We start from the raw sequence: 21,684 nt of genomic DNA on the forward strand, positions 1-21,684 counted from the left end.
TTGCTCCGCCCCTCTGGAAACCCCCTTCTGAAAATCCTGCGTTTGCCACTGCAGCTCTCAGTGGTTTGCAGTCATTTTGTCTCACGTCAAATTTACTCATGTAAATCTCTATATTGCTGTGCCCAATACTCAAGGACAGTGACAGCTCTACTGGGCCCTGGTAAAATGAGGAGGCGTGGCCACACCCCTGTAAAACAGAAAATAAAAACTTTGCAGGCGCCTGTGGGCTGCAGGCGGCATTACACTCCTGCTCATGGAGAGACAGAGGACAGGCTACCGCTGCAACATACTCTCAGGGCCGTCTTAACAGCAGTGTGGGCCCCTGGGCAAAGCAATGCACTGGGGCCATTACCCATCTTCCACTCAACATGTAGGACCTGGAGCAGTAACTTCTGCTAATTACCCCTTTACTGCACAGGTGGTGGGAGGGAGAACACTAATGTGTGGAAGGGGACATTGAGCTGAATGAAGGGTCCCTTGTAAATGACTTCAAGGGAGGTAGGGGGTGTTTTATACGCAGGGGAGGGTTGGATAATGGAGTTGGCTTAATATTCGTCATTTTCCGGTGGAAGGGCAGCTTGTTTGAATGCAGATATCGCCATTATCTGGAAATAGATTTCTTAGCCTTCAATAGTATAAAAACCTAGAGTCCCAACTTTCAGGAGGTGCTGGGGACTTGGGGATCAGAGATCAGGAGCCAGAGCAATCCATTGACAAAAATATAAAACTGTACACCAGACGTTTGGAGCTGGAGCAGGGACCGGCTGCTGGAAGGCTGATATCTCTGGTTCTGGGCATGATAGAGACAAGCCGCTAGTGTCGACAGAGTCCCAGCTTTTGGAATATACTCTCAGAAAAACTATGTCAGAGAGAACCTGAGAAATATGACTGGGAATTGCAATTAACAGGTCGGATGTGGACTGCTGCTTTGAAGTTGGATATCTCCAGTTCCCCAGGGCCGATTTTCAAATTCTGGTATCCCTGGAAAAAGGGGATCCTCAGCTATCAACATAGGGCACTTATACACCTGGAGCCCCTGGGCAAGTGGCCATTAAACCCATACGAAAAGACGGCCCTGCATACTCTCTCACCACCTCAGCATACAGCACTGAGCAGCGTGTGCTGGGCTGGAGAGAGGCTGTTGCAGCGGCAGTTCACTCACCCTCTCTGTGCCTGGGTCTATGCATGTGGGAGGGAGTAGTGGGCTCTGGGCACCTGTATTAGACCTGGGCCCGGGTAAATAGTACCCTCCCCCCCCCCTTTGTGCCATTGCCAATACTAGCCATGTTACTGGATACATGCTTATCTACTTACATTAGTAAGTCCATGGGGTTTAGCTGCCTTGTGGCTCGTCTGCATAAATCCAGAGGTGCTGCCATCTGTGCTGTATAATTTCAGGGCTGCTGCCATCTGTGCCGTATAATTCATGGGGTGCCACCACCCGTGCTGTATCAAGACAGGGGTGCTGCCATGTATGCTGTATAATCCCAGGAGTGCCCCATGTGTGTCATTTTAGTCCAGAGGTGCTGCTACTGTATGTGTCGTGTATAATTCCAGGAATGCTGCCATGTGACGTGTATAATTCCCTGGGTGCTGCCATGTGTGTTGTATAATTCCAGGGTTGCCGCCATCTGTGCCATATAATTACAGAGGTGCAGCCATGTGTGACATATCAGTTCAGGCATGCTGCCATGTATGCTGTATAATCCCAGGAGTGCCCCATGTGTGTCATATTAGTCCAGGGGTGCTGCTACTGTACGTGTCCTGTATAATTCCAGGGATGCTGCCATGTGTTGTGTATAATTCCAGGGATGCTGCCATGTGTCGTGTATAATTCCCTGGGTGCTGCCATGTGTGTTGTATAATTCCAGGGTTGCCCCATGTGTGCCATATCAGTCCAGCATTGCTTTACATTGAAACAAAATAGGGGTTAAATATTCTTTGTGTAATGTCGTCTCCAGGCAAATCATAGTAAGTAAAAAAAAGTAGTCTAGAGGTGGCCATATGGACCCATGTGGGTGCAGAGTCATGAATCCATTGTTGTATGATGGCTTTTCACCTACCGCTAACAGCAATAAAAAAAGTTTTTTTTGTCATGTTTGGGGATGTCAGGCTGGTCTGCTAAATGCAAAAAAAGAGCCAAAGGCATAGTACATTGAAATGGCATACCAAGGTTTACCGTAGCATAGTGGTCAGTGGCGGCTCTTACCGTTCTTGAGATAGGGGGGGGGGGCTGCCGCAATTCAGGGCCCCCCTCTGATGCCGCTGCCCTGCCACTACCACGTTCTCCATGCTCCCCGGGCGCTGGTTCTCTGCACGGGGCCAGTGCATGCGCAGTAACTACTGCGCAGGCGCAGAACCCGTTTTGGCGGCTGCCCCACATTTGCGCACAGAGAGGCATCCCGGAGGGAGGGAACACCTCCCAAAGGGACTGCCTTGAGTGACTGGCAGGTCGGACTTCCGATAGGAAGTCACTGCCAGTCACATTGAAGCCAGAGCAGTCTCACAGACTGCATTTGACTTCACTTTAGGCAAAGACAGTGGCGGGTTTTACCTGGGGGGGCTGCAGCTCTGCAGCCCATAGGTAAAAACCGCCACTGATAGTGGTGGAGGTGATTACAAAATGTATGGATAAAGCAGTGTAGAAGGTCTGCTTCTGTGTGTGCGCATTTAGAATAACTTGTATCCTCAGCTATAACCATCAGATGGAGCTGTTTTGGTTGACAGCCATACTCTACAGCAGGGGTCCTCAAATTACGGCCCGCGGGCCACATGCGGCCCGTTGAGGACATTTATATGGCCCGCCGGACTTCCTGCGCATTTAAATACAAACACAGCCGCCGCCCGTTTTTATTCCACCAAAAAGAAGGCCACGGGAGGGCTGCGTGCATGCCCGATTGCACGCAGCTCCTCCCATGGACCTTTTTTTCCCATCCATGGGCAGGAATGCCCATGGGCAGGACTGCCCACCTACGTGCGGTGTGTCGGGCTGCAGCAGGAGGCAGGGAAACAGCTCCTGCTTCCGTTCCTGCCATACACCAGGCTCCGCGGCCAAGCAGCCCGACGCTGGGCTGTATGTCTGGCGGGCTGCAGCAGGAGGTAAGAAGGGAGAAAGCTCCCTGCTCCCTGACCCCTCCCTCCAACATGAAGATGCGCTGATATATAGAAGTCGAGGAATGGTGCGCGGCCACATAAAAAAAAAACGCACACCACTTCCTCAGTGCATCGGCGCAACCCCTCCCTCATGTTTTCCGGTGGCCACTGGCTGCTGCTGGCCTGGGTAGCCTTGGCAGAACAGCGCCAGGCTGGTAGAATGTGCAGGCGTGTATTCCTCCTTGCTGTGGGCAGGTGAGGCAGAAAGGTCTGCGGCTGCTGCGGGGGAGCTGTGTAACTAACTAGAGATGGTACACGCAGCTCCTGGCCACCGCTTGTGATTCTAGACATGAGCAAGCGCTGGGGTGGGAGTCTGAAGGAGGCAGCAGTGCTGTTTCTGCTGGGAATGCAATGAGCATTTAACCCTTGGGGTACAAGCATGTAAACACCCTGTATAGGCAGATAATAAGATATATGCAGTGTGCATAGGAATTTGTTCATAGTTTTTGTTTTTACTATAGTCCGGCCCTCCAACGGTCTGAGGGACAGTGAACTGGCCCCCTGTTTAAAAAGTTTGAGGACCCCTGCTCTACAGTATGTAACATTGTGTAAGCCATTTCTTGATGAGAACTAGCCGGAATAAGCTTTAAAGTGATCTGAAGTGTATCTAACATAGGGGACTGTGAACTTTGCAGTGTTGCCTGTGGACTAACTTTTTCACTGCAACACAAACATACAAGTCTCATTTATTTTTTAAACACATCTATCATGTCTAACACCAACAAAGTGTCACATTAGAACATAATAAATATACATGTAATGAGGGTTCCATACCTCCCAACAGTCCCGATTTTATCGGGACAGTCCCGATTGTCAGGGCCTGTCCCGCTGTCCCACCCGCGGGCGTGGGGGGGCTGTTGGGAGTCCCCCCTGTCAGCTGCTAAGCAGCGGGGAATAAACGCTGTGCGCATGCGCACAGCGTCTATTCCCGCAGCCAGGGGGCTGGGGGCATGGCTAGAGGCTCACAGAGCCTCTGGGTCATGTCCCCATAGCGGCAAAATGGGGGCGTGGCCTCGCGGGGGGCGTGAGTATAGACCACGTCCCCAAATTAGGCCATGCCCCCGAGTATTTCGGCGCGCCTCCGGCGCGCAGCAGCATCGTCCCGCATCCTAAAGTGACAAAGTTGGGAGGTATGGGGTTCAAATGTTGTTTTATTAGGGTGTTTATTAAGGTAGACAATTTAGTTAATAGAAATCAATTATTACAGTACACTTAGTATAATTAAGTAATTGTCATAATTATACTTTAAAGAGAATATTTGCAGGCCAACCGAAAACACTGGGTGTGCCCAGGAAACCGCTGGGAGTTCTCATGCATACCTGCCTTCCGTGGGCGGCCGTCTGACGTCAACCGCCTGCCCAGTTCTTGGAGCAGGACGCAGAGAGTCTTTAGTCCAGAGAGACTGACTGATTTGCGAGCACTGTAGAAATCATTCGATAGTTGGCGACCATCGAATGATTTCGGGCCTGCACTCTAGCCTGCAAATGGATGTATATGGAAATCATCCATTCGCAGCGCGGCGCGTCTATTCGCTGGGTGGAGGGCAGGGAGTCAACAAGAATCAGGGCCACAGTGTGGGTTACAGTGCAGGACAGATACAGTGCAGGATACAGGATGCATAAGATACAGTGCAGGATACAGAATGCATCAGATACAGTGCAGGATACAGTGTGGGTCAGATACAGTGCAGGATATAGGATGCATCAGATACAGTGCAAGATACAGTGTGGGGCAGATACAGTGTCGGTTACAGTGCATGTCAGATACCGTGCAGGGTATAGTGTGTGTCAGATACAGTGCAGGATACAGTGTAGGACAGATACAGTGCAGGATACAGTGTAGGACAGATACAGTGCAGGATACAGGATGTATCAGATACAGTGCAAGATACAGTGTGGGTCAGATACAGTGTCGGTTACAGTGCATGTCAGATACAGTGCAGGATACAGTGTAGGACAGATACAGTGCAGGATACAGTGTAGGACAGATACAGTGCAGGATACAGTGTAGGACAGATACAGTGAAGGATACAGGATGTATCAGATACAGTGCAAGATACAGTGTGGGTCAGATACAGTGTCGGTTACAATGCACGTGCAGGATAGAGTGTGTGTCGGGTACAGTGCATATTAGATACAGTTCAGGATACATTGTGGGTTGGACACAAATTGGGATACAGTGCAGGATACAGTGCAGTCTGGATACAGAGCCCAATTAAGACCTGATCGCAGGTTAAGTTTGTTCTCAAAATGGGCATTACCATGTGCACTGCGGGGGGGAGGGGGTGGGGCAAATGCAACATGTGCAGAGAGAGTTTGAGGGAATTGATACATTTTATACAGTTTTTACAGAGAAGCAAAGTTACTTCACTATAGTCAAAAAAAATGATTCATATATTAAAGCAGAAACTGTACTTACAGAGAAAATGTTACCCAATGTATGATGCAGCAATGACTTGTCAACTAATCATATCTATTATGGTAATACTTGGCATAAAGCTATGATGAGAAGGTTGTCATGTGACAGGTATGCTTCAGTATAAAAGTTAGTGTAACAGCCATTGGGTGTGTCAGTCTTTTTGAACTGCCATCCCTGCCTGCTGCCATCCCTGCCTGCTGCCATCCTTGCATGCACTGTAATTGCAAATCTTTTTAATAATACTTTACTTTTCGCACCCACAGTTGTAATTGGTTAAATAGATATTTCCAAATCAGTTGGTGCTGTGGCTTTTATCACCCGATCCAGAGGTGTCGAAAAAGAAAAACCAGGTGTCTCTCTACTGGGCACAACAACAAAAAAGTAAGGTGCTGCCTGTAACTTACCTTATAGTATGTGATGGAGAAATACATTTGTTGTTCATTTATTGGTGATTGTGATGCTACACTGACCTAGTGGATAAGGAGCAAAATTTAACTGTATGCATATTACTCAGGGCCGGATTTAACTGCATGCATATTACTCAGGGGATCAGTACCCCTCTATCTAGGGGTGCCCTGTGATTTGTATGTTGTTTAAAAATATATATATATTTTTTTTAAGCTAAAGTTTTTGTGCATGGGGTGGGGTAGTGCTGCAGCTTCGTCTATCTGCCAATGTGACAATGATTAATGGTGCTGAGCATCGGGAGCCAAGGCACACCAACAGCACAAGTGTGCAGTGCATTACTGTGAGTTGACATGTTCCATGACATTTTGCACAAGAGGTCAGAGGCTGAGAGGTTTGTGCTTAGCGCTGCTTGGTGGAGCTCATCATATGCTTCTCATGCCCATGGAGAACAGCAGCAGCGGCCTCATCATGGGAGGCATGGGAGGGTTTTTAATCAGAGGCAGTGCTGAGCCTGTCAGGACTCCTACAGAGTAAGGTACAGAGGGACAAACACAGGCTTTTCATATGGTATTTTATATATATAAGTTTATGTTTATATTAACCCCTTGAGTGGTGGGTTTTCATGGGGCAGGACAAACCTAACAGGGCAGGTTTGTCCTGCCCCAAGAAAACCCACCACTCAACTGTAGTGCGCTGCATCTAGAAGCAGCAGCAGTAGCAGCGGCCCCGAGCAGCCACTCAGGGAGGAGGAGTGCCTGGCATCAGCAGGGAGTGTGCTCCGGTGTTGGGCTCGAGTGCACAGCGATGATGGATGGGGGCGGAGGGGAGTGATCTGTGGCGGCGCGGAGGGGAGTGACCTGCGGTGGCGTGGAGTGACCTTCAGCAGTGGCGGTGAGGAGTGCCCGGGGACCGACGGATGGACAAATGAGGGGAGGGGAGTAATCTGTGGCGGCGCGAAGGGGACTGACCTGCAGCAGCGTCGATGAGGAGTGCCCGGGGGAAAGACGAATGGACATTATGTAGGCGCATAGTGCGCCAGTGCTGGAGGCAGCACTGGCGCACATCTACATACTGTATTGTGGTATGCCCGGAAATTTTCCGGGACAGCCCGCTGTGACAGCACAGCAGAGCCCGGAGAACTTCCGGGCATACCACCGAAGTGGGTAATCCCCCCCCCCCCCCCCCTGCAGTTACCCTTTGACCAAGTTTATACTATCTTTAACATGTGTTTTGACAGTGTAATATTCTCCCATGCACTTTGCAGCCAGTACAGACAAGTGGGAGGGGGGCACCTGTCTAAAGTGACCTGGGCCCCCCGAAGGCATAATCCGGCCCTGGTATTCCTTATGGTATTTCCGTGGCCCTTGTTGTTGTAATGGGATTGAGAAGAGAATACAACTTTCCTTGCCTTTATAGATGATTAAAATGGTCTTAATTTATTCAATATTTATTCCGATGGGGCATTGCTGTTAAACTTAGATAATTCACCTCTAAATCTTTCCCTAGTGGTACATTTACTGAGGGGGATTTGTGTGGGTTTCTATTACAAAAAGCTGGTCATTGGTGAGGTTTGGTGGCCATCATTACAGGATTTAGCAGTCACTGATGGGTACATAAAGGGCCTGATTCAGACTCTCCAATTCGGTAATAAAAGTCAGTCTGAACTGACGAAGATCGCAGAAACGGGGGCGGGCGCTAACATCATGTGACATTAGCCGCCCGCCCCAAGCAGGCATCGCATTCCCCTGCTCCATACCCAGCTCGCCCCCTCTGGAGCGAATGACCCGGCTAGTGTGAAATTCGCCAAAGCTGTTAGCTCCCTGAGTTTGCACATGCACAGACACGAGCATGCGCATGTCCCAAACATCGGAGTAGGCGCTGAATTTGGACCCGACCAAATTGGTCAGAATAGGCCCCAAATGATTGTAATTGTAATTATAACTAAAATAGTGCACATATATATTAAAGTCACACATCCCAAAACATAAAGTACATTTTTCAGTGGAGACGACTTGGAGCAACTACATATATAAAACAACTCCAGACTGAGATACACAAATAATGTTCATTGGCCCTTATTCTAGTTGACTCGCTCAGATGCAAATTTGCATCGTGCAAGTCACCCTAACCCCACCTTGCAAATGGTTAGTCGGCGCCACCTATTCACAAGCAGGATTCATTCGCTAGGCTTGCGAATGGATGTTTTACAGTACATGAACATCCATTCGCATGCCAGTGGGAACCTCCCCCATCTTTCCATGGTTGGCAACCATTGAATGATGGCATATGTAATGGTGGTCCAGACATCATTGTGTCAGCTCTCCGTGCCCCGCACGTGCGTCCTGGAGGCATTAGCATGTGTACACCCTGCGTTTTCATGAGAACGCATTCACATATGCTAATGACCAGCCCGGCACCCCATGCCTCTCTCCACCACACACTCACAAGGCTGGGTACGTGCACCCGACGAACAGACTTTTCGCAGAGTACACAAGCACCCAGCGTATACACATGTGCAGAAATGCTGCTGTGAATGTGCATACGCAAAATATCGGACAAGCGGCCGCTGCGAATCAACCAGAATGAGGGCCATACTCCACCATTACATTCATCAAAGACAGCCAAGAATGAAAATCAGGACATTCTGCAGCCGTTCAAAGTCCTGCTATGCAGACCTTGGCCAATAAATACATATTTACAGCAAATTGCAAACTGTAGTTATCTAGAGCATCCTCAGCTATGCCCCAAGATAACAGATTTTCAGAGTAAGGGGGTATTCAATCCTGGGTCACAACTGTTGCTCTGTCCTGACAGCCAGCCCATTTTTGTTTTGCTCGACAGCATGTTGCCAGGGGGGATTCAATGTCCCGCTTCGTGATCGGTGAAAAGGGGTCAAGTCTGCGTAATCGCCTGTGGTTTGTCGAGATTCGGACGTGATCACAACAATTCACGGCCGTAATCAACAAAACGGGCCAGACAGTTTTCAAAGTCAGGCCCGTTCTGTCCATCTTCTTCTTCAATGCTGTCAGACAAGACCGAATTGAATAGACACCCACCGCTATTTCCCCAGTCGGAAATAGCGTTGGGAATAGCGTTGAGTCAGATAATACTTGAAGGGGATGCAGTTGAAATCCTGGTGGTCGGAATCCCAGCGTTCAAAATCCCGACGACGGAATCCCGACCGCCGAAATCCCGACACTTTCTCCCACCGTGGGTGTCCATGACACCCATAGAGGGAGAATAAATTAGTGTGCCGAGCGTAGCGAGGCACCGGGCCCACTGCGAGCGCAGTGAGCCCGCAAGGGGGGGGGGGGGGGGCGATCCATGCCCCCCCTTGTTGGGATTTCGGAGGTCGGGATTCCGGCGTCGGGATTTTGAACGCCGGGATTCCGACCGCCGGGATTGCATACCAATCCCTACTTGAAGAACCCAAACCCCAAAGTATTGTACCTTCAGACATTCGCAAGTTAAGTGCCAAAAGGTACCAGAAGGCTGGCCTACATTTGGGGCAGCTATTGGAGGCTCTGCCACCAAACCTCACCAATGGGACTGGCATCAAATATGTTCTGTGCAAAATAAATAACTGAATTTGCTGAAAGTGAAAAGAGGTAGAAGATACACAGGGGGGGGGGGGGGGGAGCAAGGACACAATTGGTTAATTTTGTAATAACTAAATGTATTCAGCCCCTCTCCAATTCAATAACCAGTCCAGGTATAGAAAAATAGGGGGACAAAACAACATAAGGTTCCCCTTATTTTCCAAAAAACTGCTGAGAGGCAGGGAGTGTGTAAAGCTGTAGCAGGGAGACTGAAACATGGAGTCTCCCTGAAAATGTAAACCAGTCCCAAACTGCTCAGCCCAGTGCTGGAATCATTTGGAAAAATGGACAAGAGATAACCAGATCTTGACTACTCCCGGAACCCCTAGTGGTGGGGGATATGGTGTTAATCATTATTTAAGAGTTCCTAATATTGTTTTTAAAGGTGTACTACAAGCACCAGCAGCCTCTTCATGTCTGCGTTAGGTCTACAGGTCGCGAGGTCGACATGGTTTTTTTTTCACAGTTTTTTGAGCCGATATGTGCTGACAGGCGGTATTTCATGCCCTACCCTCCACTAGGGCATGGTGGGAGAATAAAATAGCGCAGCGAGGCACCGTGCCCGAAGCATTGCGAGCGAAGCGAGTGATGTGAGGAGCTGTGGTTGACTTCCAACTGTGTCCATGTCGACTGTGTCAACATTCGGGTCAAAAACCAGTGAAAAAACCCATGTCGACCTCGCGACCTGTCGACCTAACCCATGTCGACCTAACACATTTGCTGACCTAAAACCATGTCGACCTTGTCAGATGTTGACCTAGACACATGTTGACCTTCATCTATGTCAACCTAGAACCCTGTCGACCTTGTTGCCTGTCGACCCAACGGTGTTGACCTAATGACTGTCGACCTAAGTCGGGTCGACAATACGATCCACACCCCTCCCTGCTATAGTGTTACCCCACCATCACCACATCCCCCTGCTGGCTCAGTTCAGTGTTGGTTTTTAAAAAATATAAGAAGCCTCAAGCCGAGTTTTTCCACTATTTTTCAAAACCAGTCCAGGCTGAGAGGACAACATCATACAGTCTGGACAGATCATACCGGGTCGTGTAGTGTTTTAGTCAAATACGCCGACCACCTGTAGGTATATTTGTTTGCACTATTCTGAGGGTGCTATTGGGTTTATGAACCCAATGGTCACTAAATCTCGAGGTTGCTTTTGCTGTCTACTTATAAAAATGGCTGTTTGATTCCAATGGTCTACTGCTAAGTCTGAATGTATGTGGATGTTTCCTTTGAATTTGCCTTTAGTAAATTTGCAGTATTGATAGATAATCACACAAAATAATGAACTTATCTAAGTTGATGCTTAACCCTCAGGTCTGAGACATTTCTAACTGGTCCACTTCATCCAGCGCTGCTCCATCAGGCATCGTTACCGGAAGACATGAGGACCTACAAGCTAAAGATTTCAACAGGGATTGACCTGGGTGCTGGGACCTGTGATCAAGTCTCCATTGTCCTTGTGGGCACCCTGGCAGAAAGTGATAAGCATCAACTGAATCATAAGTGGAGTAACTTCAGACCTGGAGCAGTAGGTGTCTAATGGAATGAACAATATTATCAGTAATCATACCTCCCAACTTTTGCAGTTCAGCAGTCGGGATGCTGCTGCGCGCCGGAGGCGCGTCGAAATGTTCGGGGGGCGTGGCCTAATTTGGGGGCATGGCCTATGCTCGCGGCTCCCCCCACGAGGCCACGCCCCCATTTTGCCGCTATGGGGCATGACCCAGAGGCTCTGTGAGCCTCTAGCCATGCCCCAAGCCCCCTGGCTACGGGAATAGACGCTGTGCGCATGCGCACAGCGTTTATTCCCCGCTGCTTAGCAGCTGACAGGGGGGACTCCCAACAGCCCCCCCACACCGCGGGACACTGCCGCCCGCGGGTGGGACAGCGGGACAGGCCCTGATTATCGGGACTGTCCCGATAAAATCGGGACTGTTGGGAGGTATGACTATTGCAGGCTAATCATTATAGGAAGTAGAAGCTGTGTATGTATACTATGGATGGATATTTCAGATAGGTATCATCTTTAGACCTACAGGAAATGTACTGTGCACAGAAGTAACAGTGTTGGTTGGGTATGAACTAAACTGCCCTGATACTCCTATTGTAGTAACACAGTTGCTTGGCGGACTTCTTAGAGCTGGTAACTGGATTGGTTGATATCACATTACACAATATTCCAGAGATAATATACTTTGCAATCTAAATTACAGGGCATAGGTACTGTAACATGTTTTATTGGCAAATACTGAGCGTAGCATTCTCGTTTATAGAAAAAACTGCAGGACTGCAGTCGCCCCAGTAAAAGACAGCACTGCAGTAAACTTGTTGTAGTCCATGGCTGCACTGGCTTCACCATGACTGGCAGTGAATTCCTATTGGAAGTGCTACCTTCTATCCAACCACTGTCAGCCAGTCCCTGTGGGAGGCACTCTGCTACTGAAAGATCAGGCTGCATTTATCAGAGAGTATGCTACCTATGGGAAGCCACTTCCTGCTTTCCCGGCAGCCAGATCCGGCTTCTATGGGCTGCAGCCGATGCAGTCCATAGAAGCTGGGGTATAAAAAATTTGTAGACAAGCACCTGCCCGAACTATTGCACAGGTGCTTGGACCCAACCGTCTTCTCTTCTCCTCCTCTCCATGAATGAATAGTGGTAGACACCCTACCCAAAACAGGTAGGAGCCACCGCTAGTAGTAATCTTCTAGTCAATGTGAATAACCTACTGAATGTTTCCTTAAATTGGAGCCTTAACATGTTCTGAATAATAAAAATGTACATACAATTTATTGTGTAACAACAAAATGATTAATACTGGTTATACAGTAAAAAGTAGTGGTCTGATTTGTTCCTTTGGCCTACAGTATATAGACAATATACACTAACTATACCTCTCATTATCTGGATTAGAATTCCATACCCTGCAATTGCTATAACCTAGATAATAAGTAGCTTCTGCTTGATTAAATCCCCAGCAGCAAGATGTCTTCATAGAGTCCGCTGTGAAACTTGGTCTTCGTGAGATTGGTCTTCAGCAAATTCACCGTCCCATTCGCACCGACCAGTGCAGGCGTGGTGGGGTGTGGGGCGGCAGTGGGTGGACGCGCCCATGGGAACTCCCAGCGTTTCATGGGTGTTCACATGAAAACGCTGGGCGTTACCATGGAAATTCGTCAGTGACGCATAATCTTTCATCCATGGACTGTTGCCTGGTCAAAGTAGAGCTTCACTAGCATTAAGTTAGTGGTGGATCCAACAAAAAGTGAAAGCGTATAACCTCAGGTTTTCATTCGTCAGTTTAAAAATTCCACTAGACTTTTTCTCAGTGTAACACTACGTATATGAACAAATGAGAATTTTTTGGTATTTAACTTTAAAGCAATGGGGTTCCTTGTATTCCCCAAAAAATAATGCAAAACGTGTGGTCAATAAAAAGCTATATTTTTCTGTAAAATGCTATGTACATTGATAAAGTATTATCTGTCTACAATTTACCCGATCCATAGTACAGTATGTGTCCCAGTAACATTCTGTGGTTCCTTGGTGCATTTTTCTCAGACATCGCTCTGCTTTTACAGGTGACTGAGTTTGAAGTTGACACAAAGAAAGATCTTGGAGAGCTCCTGCTGGTTCGGTTGTCCACAGTGACCTACAAGGTTTTTAAGTCACTAGCTTGGTATTGCCGATATGTCAATGTGACCTGCCCTAATGGTCGGCTCTACCAGTTCCCTTTTTATCAATGGCTACCTCCTGGAATGACTGTGGAAATACCAGAGGGCAAGGGTGAGATTCTATCCAGACTTGTATTGTGCTCCCTGGGGGATCTTATCACCTGGTCTAAGTGGGTGGTCATCATTGTGGGATAGATAAATGTTCTCACTCCAATACATCACATTGTCATAAACCACAACATGAGCTTCATCTCCATGTTGGTGTACAGAACTATAGCTGGGATTAGTGAAGAGAACCAGCATACATATCTTTATACAGTATGTGGCAAGGTTTCCACTAATGGACCTTCCTTCACCTTATGGAGACACCTGATTCTTCTGTGTCCATGATCAATAACCATCAATAATAACCAAGCTAACTACAATGCAGTATTCTGTTCTGTTTCAGGCATCATATTATCTGTGGCTACTAACCCTCTTCTAAAGGAACAACGGACAGCGGAACTGAAGAAAAAGAGAGAAAATCACAAGTGAGTGGCCAATATACTGTACATCTAGTACAACTTTTTTGCCGTTGTGTCTCTAAGGAATATATTGTTTCTTCTAGGGCAGTGGTTCCCAAACTGTGTGCCGTGGCTCCCTGGGGTGCCTCGGGACACTTGCAGGGGTGCCACGGTTTGGTGGACCAGGACCAACTCAAATTATTTATGGTCAATAATTTATGGACAAAACCAGTGCTGGTGGCTGCCAATCATAAAATGTGTGCCCTTTACCACATAACTGAACCTAAGAAGCACATTTAAACACAATCTACTTAATTTTATATTTATTTTATTGGGCCTAGGGGTGCCGTGGATACCCCGTGGATACTCTAGGGTGCCGTGATTTGAAAAAGATTGGGAACCCCTGTTCTAGGGGACAGAAAGTATTGCCTTTTAGTTAATTTGGTAATTTCCTTGTGGAATAATGTCTTCCTAGTGGCCAGGATATCTTTCATTTCCTTATGAACGTATGTTTATGATTAGCAAATGGCAAATTTCATAGCTATTTATCTTGACTGTTAAACTACCAGGAAAAGACCAAAGACACTCTTGCCGAATATCTATATTTCCATTGAATAGGTCTGAAATATTATCTAAACTCCATTCCTAAAGTAAGTAGACCTTATTCTGAAAAATAGCTAATTCTTTCAAGAAGTAACACATTCCTGTGGGATCAATCGGTCTACACTAAGCCATGGTTTGAAAAAAGGAGGGTGGTAAACCAAGCTTAGCGCTTCCCTTGTACAGGCACCAGAAGAATATAAGTGAAAGGTACGGTGTTATACTTCCTTTCTACGATCTGCGATGTCAAATTCCCTTCAAGATCAGATGAAAAATTCTCATGGAGTCGATTTTCCAATGTGTGGATATGAAATATAAGCAAAAAAATGGCAATGGTATCTGTAAAAATATTATTTTTTCTAAATTGTGGTACGTAGCCAGTAAATGCGCACCTCACTTACACAAGTGAGATGCGGTCATACATATAATGGTTTCTTTACTGAAATATGGGTGGCATACCCGTACTCATGATGTGCTGTCGTTTTCTGCTCTCATCAAGGTATCTTTAAGAGTCCTCTTGTTAAAAATCACGTTTATTGACAAATACAGGTGGTTTAAAAATGGATTACATTAAGATACAAAGGAGGATAAGGCAGGGTTCTGAGGTGGCTGAGGAGGAGTCTACAAATCGACATGTTTCGGGACATCAAGTCCCTTTTTCAATTCTTGAAAAAGGGACTTGATGTCCCGAAACATGTCGATTTGAGGCTCTTGTCATTTTTTTAACCCTAAGGAAGGATTCAAGGTAAGAGCTGCAGAGAGACTGACTGGTTCAAACCTTAGAGCTTGTCCGGATCAAACCTAAGTGTGTGGACTATCAGTATAGCAGTATAGCCATCAATGGCAATCGATGGTGAATGCACCAATGGCCATCCCTAAGAAAGTTAATGTCTCTGTAATCAATAGGAGTATGAATAGATAGACATGGTACATGTAAGAATAATATATTTGAAGATTTTCTATAGCATTAACCTTTGTTTCCTGCAGGTGGAAATCTTATGCAGAAGGCGCCCCTCACTGCATTGCGGTAGACAAGGTTGAGGATCTGCCCATTAACGACCAGTTCTCTTTTGTAAAACATAGCAGCTTCAACGTCTACAAGACGGCCACGTATGTATTTAGTGTTAGTAAATCCAAAATCAATGTAATTTAACATCTGTAAATTAGCTTTTGATAATTTACTAAACCGAAAATATTTGTGTGTAATCTGTTTTACGACCGGTGTATTAATTTTTATTTATTTTTATGAATGAATACACCATCGGCTGAATCCAAATTTACTATCAGAACTATGCTGAACACGGCCGGTAAATCAGCAGGAAATATGCCTGGAAAATACCCTTATTTTCCAGATTTATTGGGCTGTAGCCTGCATGGATCAGTTAGATATGTGCAGGCTTCCATGCAGTGGTGTAGCTAGGTGCCACGGCGCCCGGAGCAAGGGCATGTTTCGCGCCCCCCCCCCCCCGATTTGTAGTAGGCGGGGCTCTTGCGCGGAAAAAAGGGGGTGCAGCCTCAGTGCCGTCTTACCCATTGGGCATAATGGGCAGTTGCCTTGGGGCCCAAGTGTTCTAGGGGCCCACCCCAATTGGAAAGACAGCACTGGGGGCAGTGGCTGGGAGGACGTGGCTGGTGGCAGTTGAGCCGGGTAGCAGGTGAGGACAGTCTGGGCTGTAGTTACCCTATACACCCGCCCTGCACTGTGCAGGCATATCTCCCTTGGGAGCTGCAGCGGCGGGTGATGAGCAGCACCACAGCGGGGATAAGGGTCAGTGCCGCAGCAAGGATCGGGGCAGCGATGGTGGCTTGGAGCTTGTAGTAGTCCGCAGTAGCCCACCCAGCAGTGTGTAGCTATATCTCCCCTGGGAGCTGCAGTGGAGGGTGGTGGGGATCCGGTCAGCGCCGTAGCAAGGATCTGGGCAGCGGCGGAGGGAAGGTTGTAGTAGTCTGCAGACCGCAGTGTCCGAGAAGCGCTGAGTGAGCGGCGGACACTGTGGAGTGCGGACAGTGGCAGCAGAATTTGATAATTCAAAAGATAGGATGGCCGCTAATTGAGAGAGCGGCCAATCAGTGGCCGGCCTATCTTTTGAATTATCAAATTCTGTCGCCACTCTCCGCAGTGTCCGACGCTCACTCAGCGCTTCCCGGACACTGTCCATCTGAAGTCAGTGGTCCTTTCTCCCACTAGGATACAAGCTAGGATACTAGCACGCCCTGAGCCCTGTGATGTCATGCTGTCCCTGACTCTCATTGAATTCCTGTGTGACATCAGTGCTACAATTTGAGAATCATTGATAACTGTGTGATAAAAAGATGCTGGGACAGGTGGCTGGCTGGATGACAGCTGGTGTTGATGCGCTGTTACCTCTCTCCTTATTGCGCTGGTCTGTGGTGAAGGCGATGAGGTTGCGGCAGGACCAGGCACACGCTAGGGGGATGGAGGGGCAGTGGCTGGAACGGGGTCTCCTGTCCCACTCACAAATGTACGCAGTGTCCATGACGGCTGCTGCTCCAGTACAGCACTAGGACCGCACAGCTGGAAGACAGAGACAGCGGTCACTGGGCATGTATCACATACACACCAGGAATCCCTCTTAATCCCGCCGGAGTCTCGCAGGCAGGCTCGTTATGCGATACGCGGGTGGGCGGGCGGCAGCAGGACTCATGGGGTGAGCGGGTGGCCCGACGGTGCACTCTGTCTCCGCGCAATGCCAGGCACAGGGCGGGGGAACCGGCGGCAGTGAGCACAGCTTCGGCGCCAAGTGACATTCTGCGCCTGGAGCTTGAGCTCCACCGGCTCCGCCCTAGCTACGCCCCTGCTTCCATGTGTAGAAATAAATAAATAAACACGTGCGGTCCACCCTCATTTAGCCGGTCCTGGTTGCAGAAATACAGGGGGAAAAACAGCTGTGGTTCCCCTGCATTTCTGTAACCATAGTCAGGCTCATAGCCCAGTCCTGGTTCCCAAAATACAGGGGAAAAAATAAGTAGGGGTTCCCCATATTTTGGCAACCAGCAATGGGCTCAAACAGGCAGCGCTGTCAAGACACAACCAGGGGAGACTTTTGACACAAGCTCCCCCGGCCAAAACAAGACAGCTGTGGCTGGTTAGCCTAGGTTGGATCCTTGAGGGAGTGGGGACCCCCCCAATAAAGGGGTTTCCCCGTCCAGGGCACCCCCAGCCTGGGCTGAAGCCCAGGGCTGTCCCCAGTGCCCCTGGGAGGTGGACATTGAGCTGATGGCATAAAAGTGTGTAAAAAAATAGAATAATAAACTATTAGGTTGTGATTTGGAACTATAGGTCCCAGCAAGCCTCGCCCGCATGCAGGGAATTGGAAAATCACAAGTCCCAGCATGCATGGCATTAATGGGTCCGCTGAGAATTGTAGTTCTTTGCCAGTGGCAAGCGGATGCTGAATCAAAGTGGGCAGTGGAATCCATGGCCTTCAATGGTGAGCTCCTGTTCGGACCAGAACTGGATAGATGGATATCCCGGGCTACAGGCGGGAAGTCACACTTCCTCCCTTCGGCAGCTCCACCCCCGTCTTGAAGAACCGCCCAGATGTCTTCTGTTCGGGCCTTTCGTCCTTCAAGCAGGTTCAGAGGTCGATCCAGAGGGGGTGCTCCATCTCACCGGGGTTCCAGAGGTCGCGGCAGAGGCGCCTCTACAACCACACTGGACCCAAGGCAACCAAGCCTACTGCATGATGGTCCTCCGTCCCATCTGGGGGATCCCAGGGTGGGAGCTCGCCTGCGGAATTTCGGTCCCTTATGGCTCCAGTCCTGTCAGGACGCCTGGGAAAGAGATCTTGTGACCCTAGGTTACAAGATTCGCTTCAGTCTGTCTCCCCCAAACAGGTTCTTCACAACTGGACTTCCTCTTCCTCCAGAGAAAGGACAACAGTTATTGGCAGCCATTGCCAAATTACAAGAAATGGAAGTGGTGGTTCCAGTTCCTGTAAAACAGCGTACCCGGGCCTACTACGCCAGTCTGTTCCTCGTGCCAAAGCCGGATGGCTCGGTACGTCCTAATCTCAATTAAAGGATCTGAACCCGTACTTGCACGTGGTCAGATTCAAGATAGAGTCCCTGCAGTCCGTGATTCAAGGTTTGGAAGAAGGAGAGTTCTTGGTTCTATCAATATCAAGGACGCTTACTTGCACATTCCCATCTGGCCCCCCACCAAGCATACCTTCGGTTCACAGTGCAGGAACAGCATTGGCAGTTTCAGGCTCTCTCGTTTGGCCTCTCACCAGCACCTCGGATTTTCACCAAGGTGATGGCGGTCATGATGGAGGTTCTCTGCACGCAGGGAGTTACTATCATCCCCTACTTGGACGACCTTCTGTTGAAGAGTCGTTCCCGGGAAACCCTATTGGAGCACATTCTTCTCACACAGAAGATCCTCACATCCCACGGGTGGATTCTCAACTTCGCCAAGTCACAGCTTCACACAACTCAGCATCTCTTATTCCTAGGGATGATCCTGGACACCATCCAGATGCAGGTGTTTCTGCCAGCAGACAAGATCCAGTCCTTACAGGTCCTGGTCAGGCTTGTCCTGCGTCGCAGGCAAGTGTCCGTGCACCTGTGCACCAGACTTTTGGGGAAGATGGTATCTACATTCGAGGCGATACAGTACGCCCAGTTTCACTCTCGGCCGCTCCAGCTGTCGCTCCTCCATCAATGGTAGGGCTCTTACCTACACCTGCAGCAGATGGTGACCCTGTCCCCTCGTGCTCACCTGTCCTTGCTTTGGTGGCTCAACACCTCCAACCTTCAACAAGGAAGAAGGATTGCGATTTGGGATTGGACCCTCATCACCACAGACGCCAGCCTCCGTAGTTGGGGAGCTGTCACCCTGGACCCTCAGTTCCAGGGGTTATGGACAGGAGAGTCTCCTCTCGATCAATGTTCTGGAACTCCGAGCAGTCTATTATGCTCTTCTCCAGGCCAGACCTCTCCTCCAAGGCAAGGCCGTACGCGTCCAGTCCGACAACTGGTGTATATCAACAAGCAGGGAGGCACCCTCAGTTGCGCGGCCATGAAGGAGGTCAGCAGGACCCTGCTTTAGGCCCAGGTCCACGCTCTGGCCCTGTCGGACATTTTCCTGGAGTGGAAAACTGGGAGGCCGACTTTCTAAGTTGGCGGGACGTACATCAGGGAGAGTGGTGCTTACACCCTCAGGTTTTTAAGAAGTTGATCCATCGCTGGGACTGTCCCCAAGTGGACCTGATGGCGTCCCGCCACAACTTTCAGCTCCCCCGGTTCTTCGTGAGAACGCGAGACCCTCAAGCAGAAGGGGTGGGCGCGCTGGTCGCTCCTTGGCCCTTCCAGTATGTGTACCTCTTTCCACCGTTCCCATTGATACCTCGAGTGCTTCAACTAATCTGGAGAGAGGGAGTCACAGTTCTGTTGGTAGCACCAGACTGGCCACGTCGGTCTTGGTACACCAATCTGACAGCACTGCTGATAGACGAGCCGTGGCCCCTGCCTCTTCAGGACGACCTACTCAGCCAAGGGCCCTTCATATTCCCAGATTTAGGTCGTCTTCATTTGACGGCGTGGCTGCTGAAAATTCCATCCTGAGGAAGGCCGGTATACCTAGAGCGGTTATACCCACTATGCTGCGTGCCAGGAAAGAGGTTACACAGCACACTATCACCGTATATGGCGTTCATATGTGGTTTGGTGTGAGAGGCGTGGTGCTTCCACATGCCTGTTCAAGAAGTCGAGACTCCTCCTTTTTCTTCAGGAAGGTTTGACTTCGGGGCTGAGGCTGAATACCCTAAAGGTACAGGTCTCAGCTCTCTCCAACTTTTTTCAGGAGAAGTTGGCTTTTCTTCCGGAGGTGCAAACCTTTTTCCAGGGGGTGCTCCGTTTACAGCCACCCATTCATCCTCCAACGGCTCCCTGGGACCTGGACTTGGTCCTTCAGTACTTACAGACTTCTGTGTTTGAGCCCTTGGAGGAGGTGGACCTTCGCTATCTGACGTGGAAGGTTGTGCTGTTGCTGGCTTTGGCATCTGCCAGATGGGTATCTGAACTGGGGGCTCTTTCTTGTCGCTCCCCTTTTCTTCAGTTCCATGCTGACAGAGCGGAGTTCCGTACTAGTCTGGCTTTCCTTCCTAAGGTAGTATCTGCCTTTCACTTGAACCAGCCCATCGTGGTTCCAGCTCTTCCAGAGGACTCGCCGGAAGCGAGATCCCTGGATGTGGTTAGGGCTCTGCGAATTTATGTATCCCGCACAGCCCCCATCAGGAAGTCTGCCTCCCTTTTTGTTACCTACGACCCCTTACGTCGTGGATGGCCAGCTTCAAAGCAAACGCTCAACCAGGTCGGTGGGTTCTTCTTGGGCGGCTGCCCGAGGGGTTTCTCTCCAGCAGCTCTGCCGAGCTGCCACCTGGTCAGGCTGTAGAACCTTTGTTAAGTTTTACAGGTTTGATACCTTTGCGGCTCCTGCTTCAGTGTTTGGCCGCAGGGTGTTATGGGGTTCTCAGCGCTCACCCACCTGGGTTGAAGGCTCTGGGACGTCCCCAGTGTAACTCCAGTGACATCTAGTGGATGAAGGAGAAAGAGAGATTTTGTACTTACCGTAAATCCTTTTCTCCGAGTCCACAGGTGTCACTGGACGGCCATCCAGGGCTGTTCTCTTCTGTTGCCTTCGGGCTTGTTCCTACAAGGATCATTACCTTGGAGTTTCCCTGCTAGGGTTACGTTGGTTATGTTATTATGTCTGTTGACTATGTACGTTTGAACTTTCAGTGTTTTTCTCACAGTTTTTCTTCTTTACTTCTTGTATTGAATGATGTATGTGGTGTTAACCTCCTCTTCAGAAGTGTGTTTTATCTTCCTGCTCTCTTCCGGGCACAATCTTTACGACTGACCTGTGAGGGGAAGTAGAAGGGGAGGAGTTAGCCACTCTAATCTTTTATTTAAAGTGCCCATGCTCCCTGTGGTCGCCTTCTATTCCCCAGTGTAACTCCAGTGACACCTGTGGACTCGGAGAAAAGGATTTACGGTAAGTACAAAATCCCTCTTTTTCTTGGTGTGTTTGTGTTTTATTGGGCTATTGGTTCTGTTGTAGAACTACAAGACCCAGTGGGCCCATTAATACCCTGCATGCTGGGACTCGTGGATCTCCAAGTCCCTGCATGTGGGGAGGCTTGCTGGGACTTGTAGTTCCACAACAAAATCCAATAGGTTGTTCTATTTTTTACACACTTTTATGCCATCAACCCGGTGCCCACCACCCAGGGGCACTGGGGACAGCCTTGGGCTTTAGCCTGGCCCAGGCTGATCAGCCACGGCTGTCATGTTTT

The 21,684-nt window shown here is 49.0% G+C and overlaps 2 protein-coding genes across 2 annotated transcripts in view; one reads left to right on the plus strand and one right to left on the minus strand.

The window, feature by feature from the left end:
* LOC146058051 (hydroperoxide isomerase ALOXE3-like) overlaps positions 1-21,684 on the minus strand; it is a 101,927-nt gene that overhangs the window by 22,509 nt on the left and 57,734 nt on the right. The gene's annotated exons all lie outside the window — the stretch shown is intronic.
* The window catches only part of LOC146058055 (polyunsaturated fatty acid lipoxygenase ALOX15B-like), a 28,893-nt gene continuing 12,957 nt past the window's right edge, over positions 5,749-21,684 (plus strand). The window contains exons 1-5 of the mRNA XM_083170018.1: positions 5,749-5,952; positions 10,902-11,115; positions 13,167-13,371; positions 13,708-13,789; positions 15,350-15,472. Coding sequence (XP_083026144.1) covers positions 10,969-11,115; positions 13,167-13,371; positions 13,708-13,789; positions 15,350-15,472 — 557 coding nt within the window. The 5' untranslated portion in view covers positions 5,749-5,952; positions 10,902-10,968. The remainder of the gene's footprint in view (positions 5,953-10,901; positions 11,116-13,166; positions 13,372-13,707; positions 13,790-15,349; positions 15,473-21,684) is intronic.

The sequence above is a fragment of the Crinia signifera genome, chromosome 2 (genome assembly GCF_055691185.1).
Source record: "Crinia signifera chromosome 2, ASM5569118v1, whole genome shotgun sequence".
Classification (NCBI taxonomy): Eukaryota; Metazoa; Chordata; class Amphibia; order Anura; family Myobatrachidae; genus Crinia; species Crinia signifera.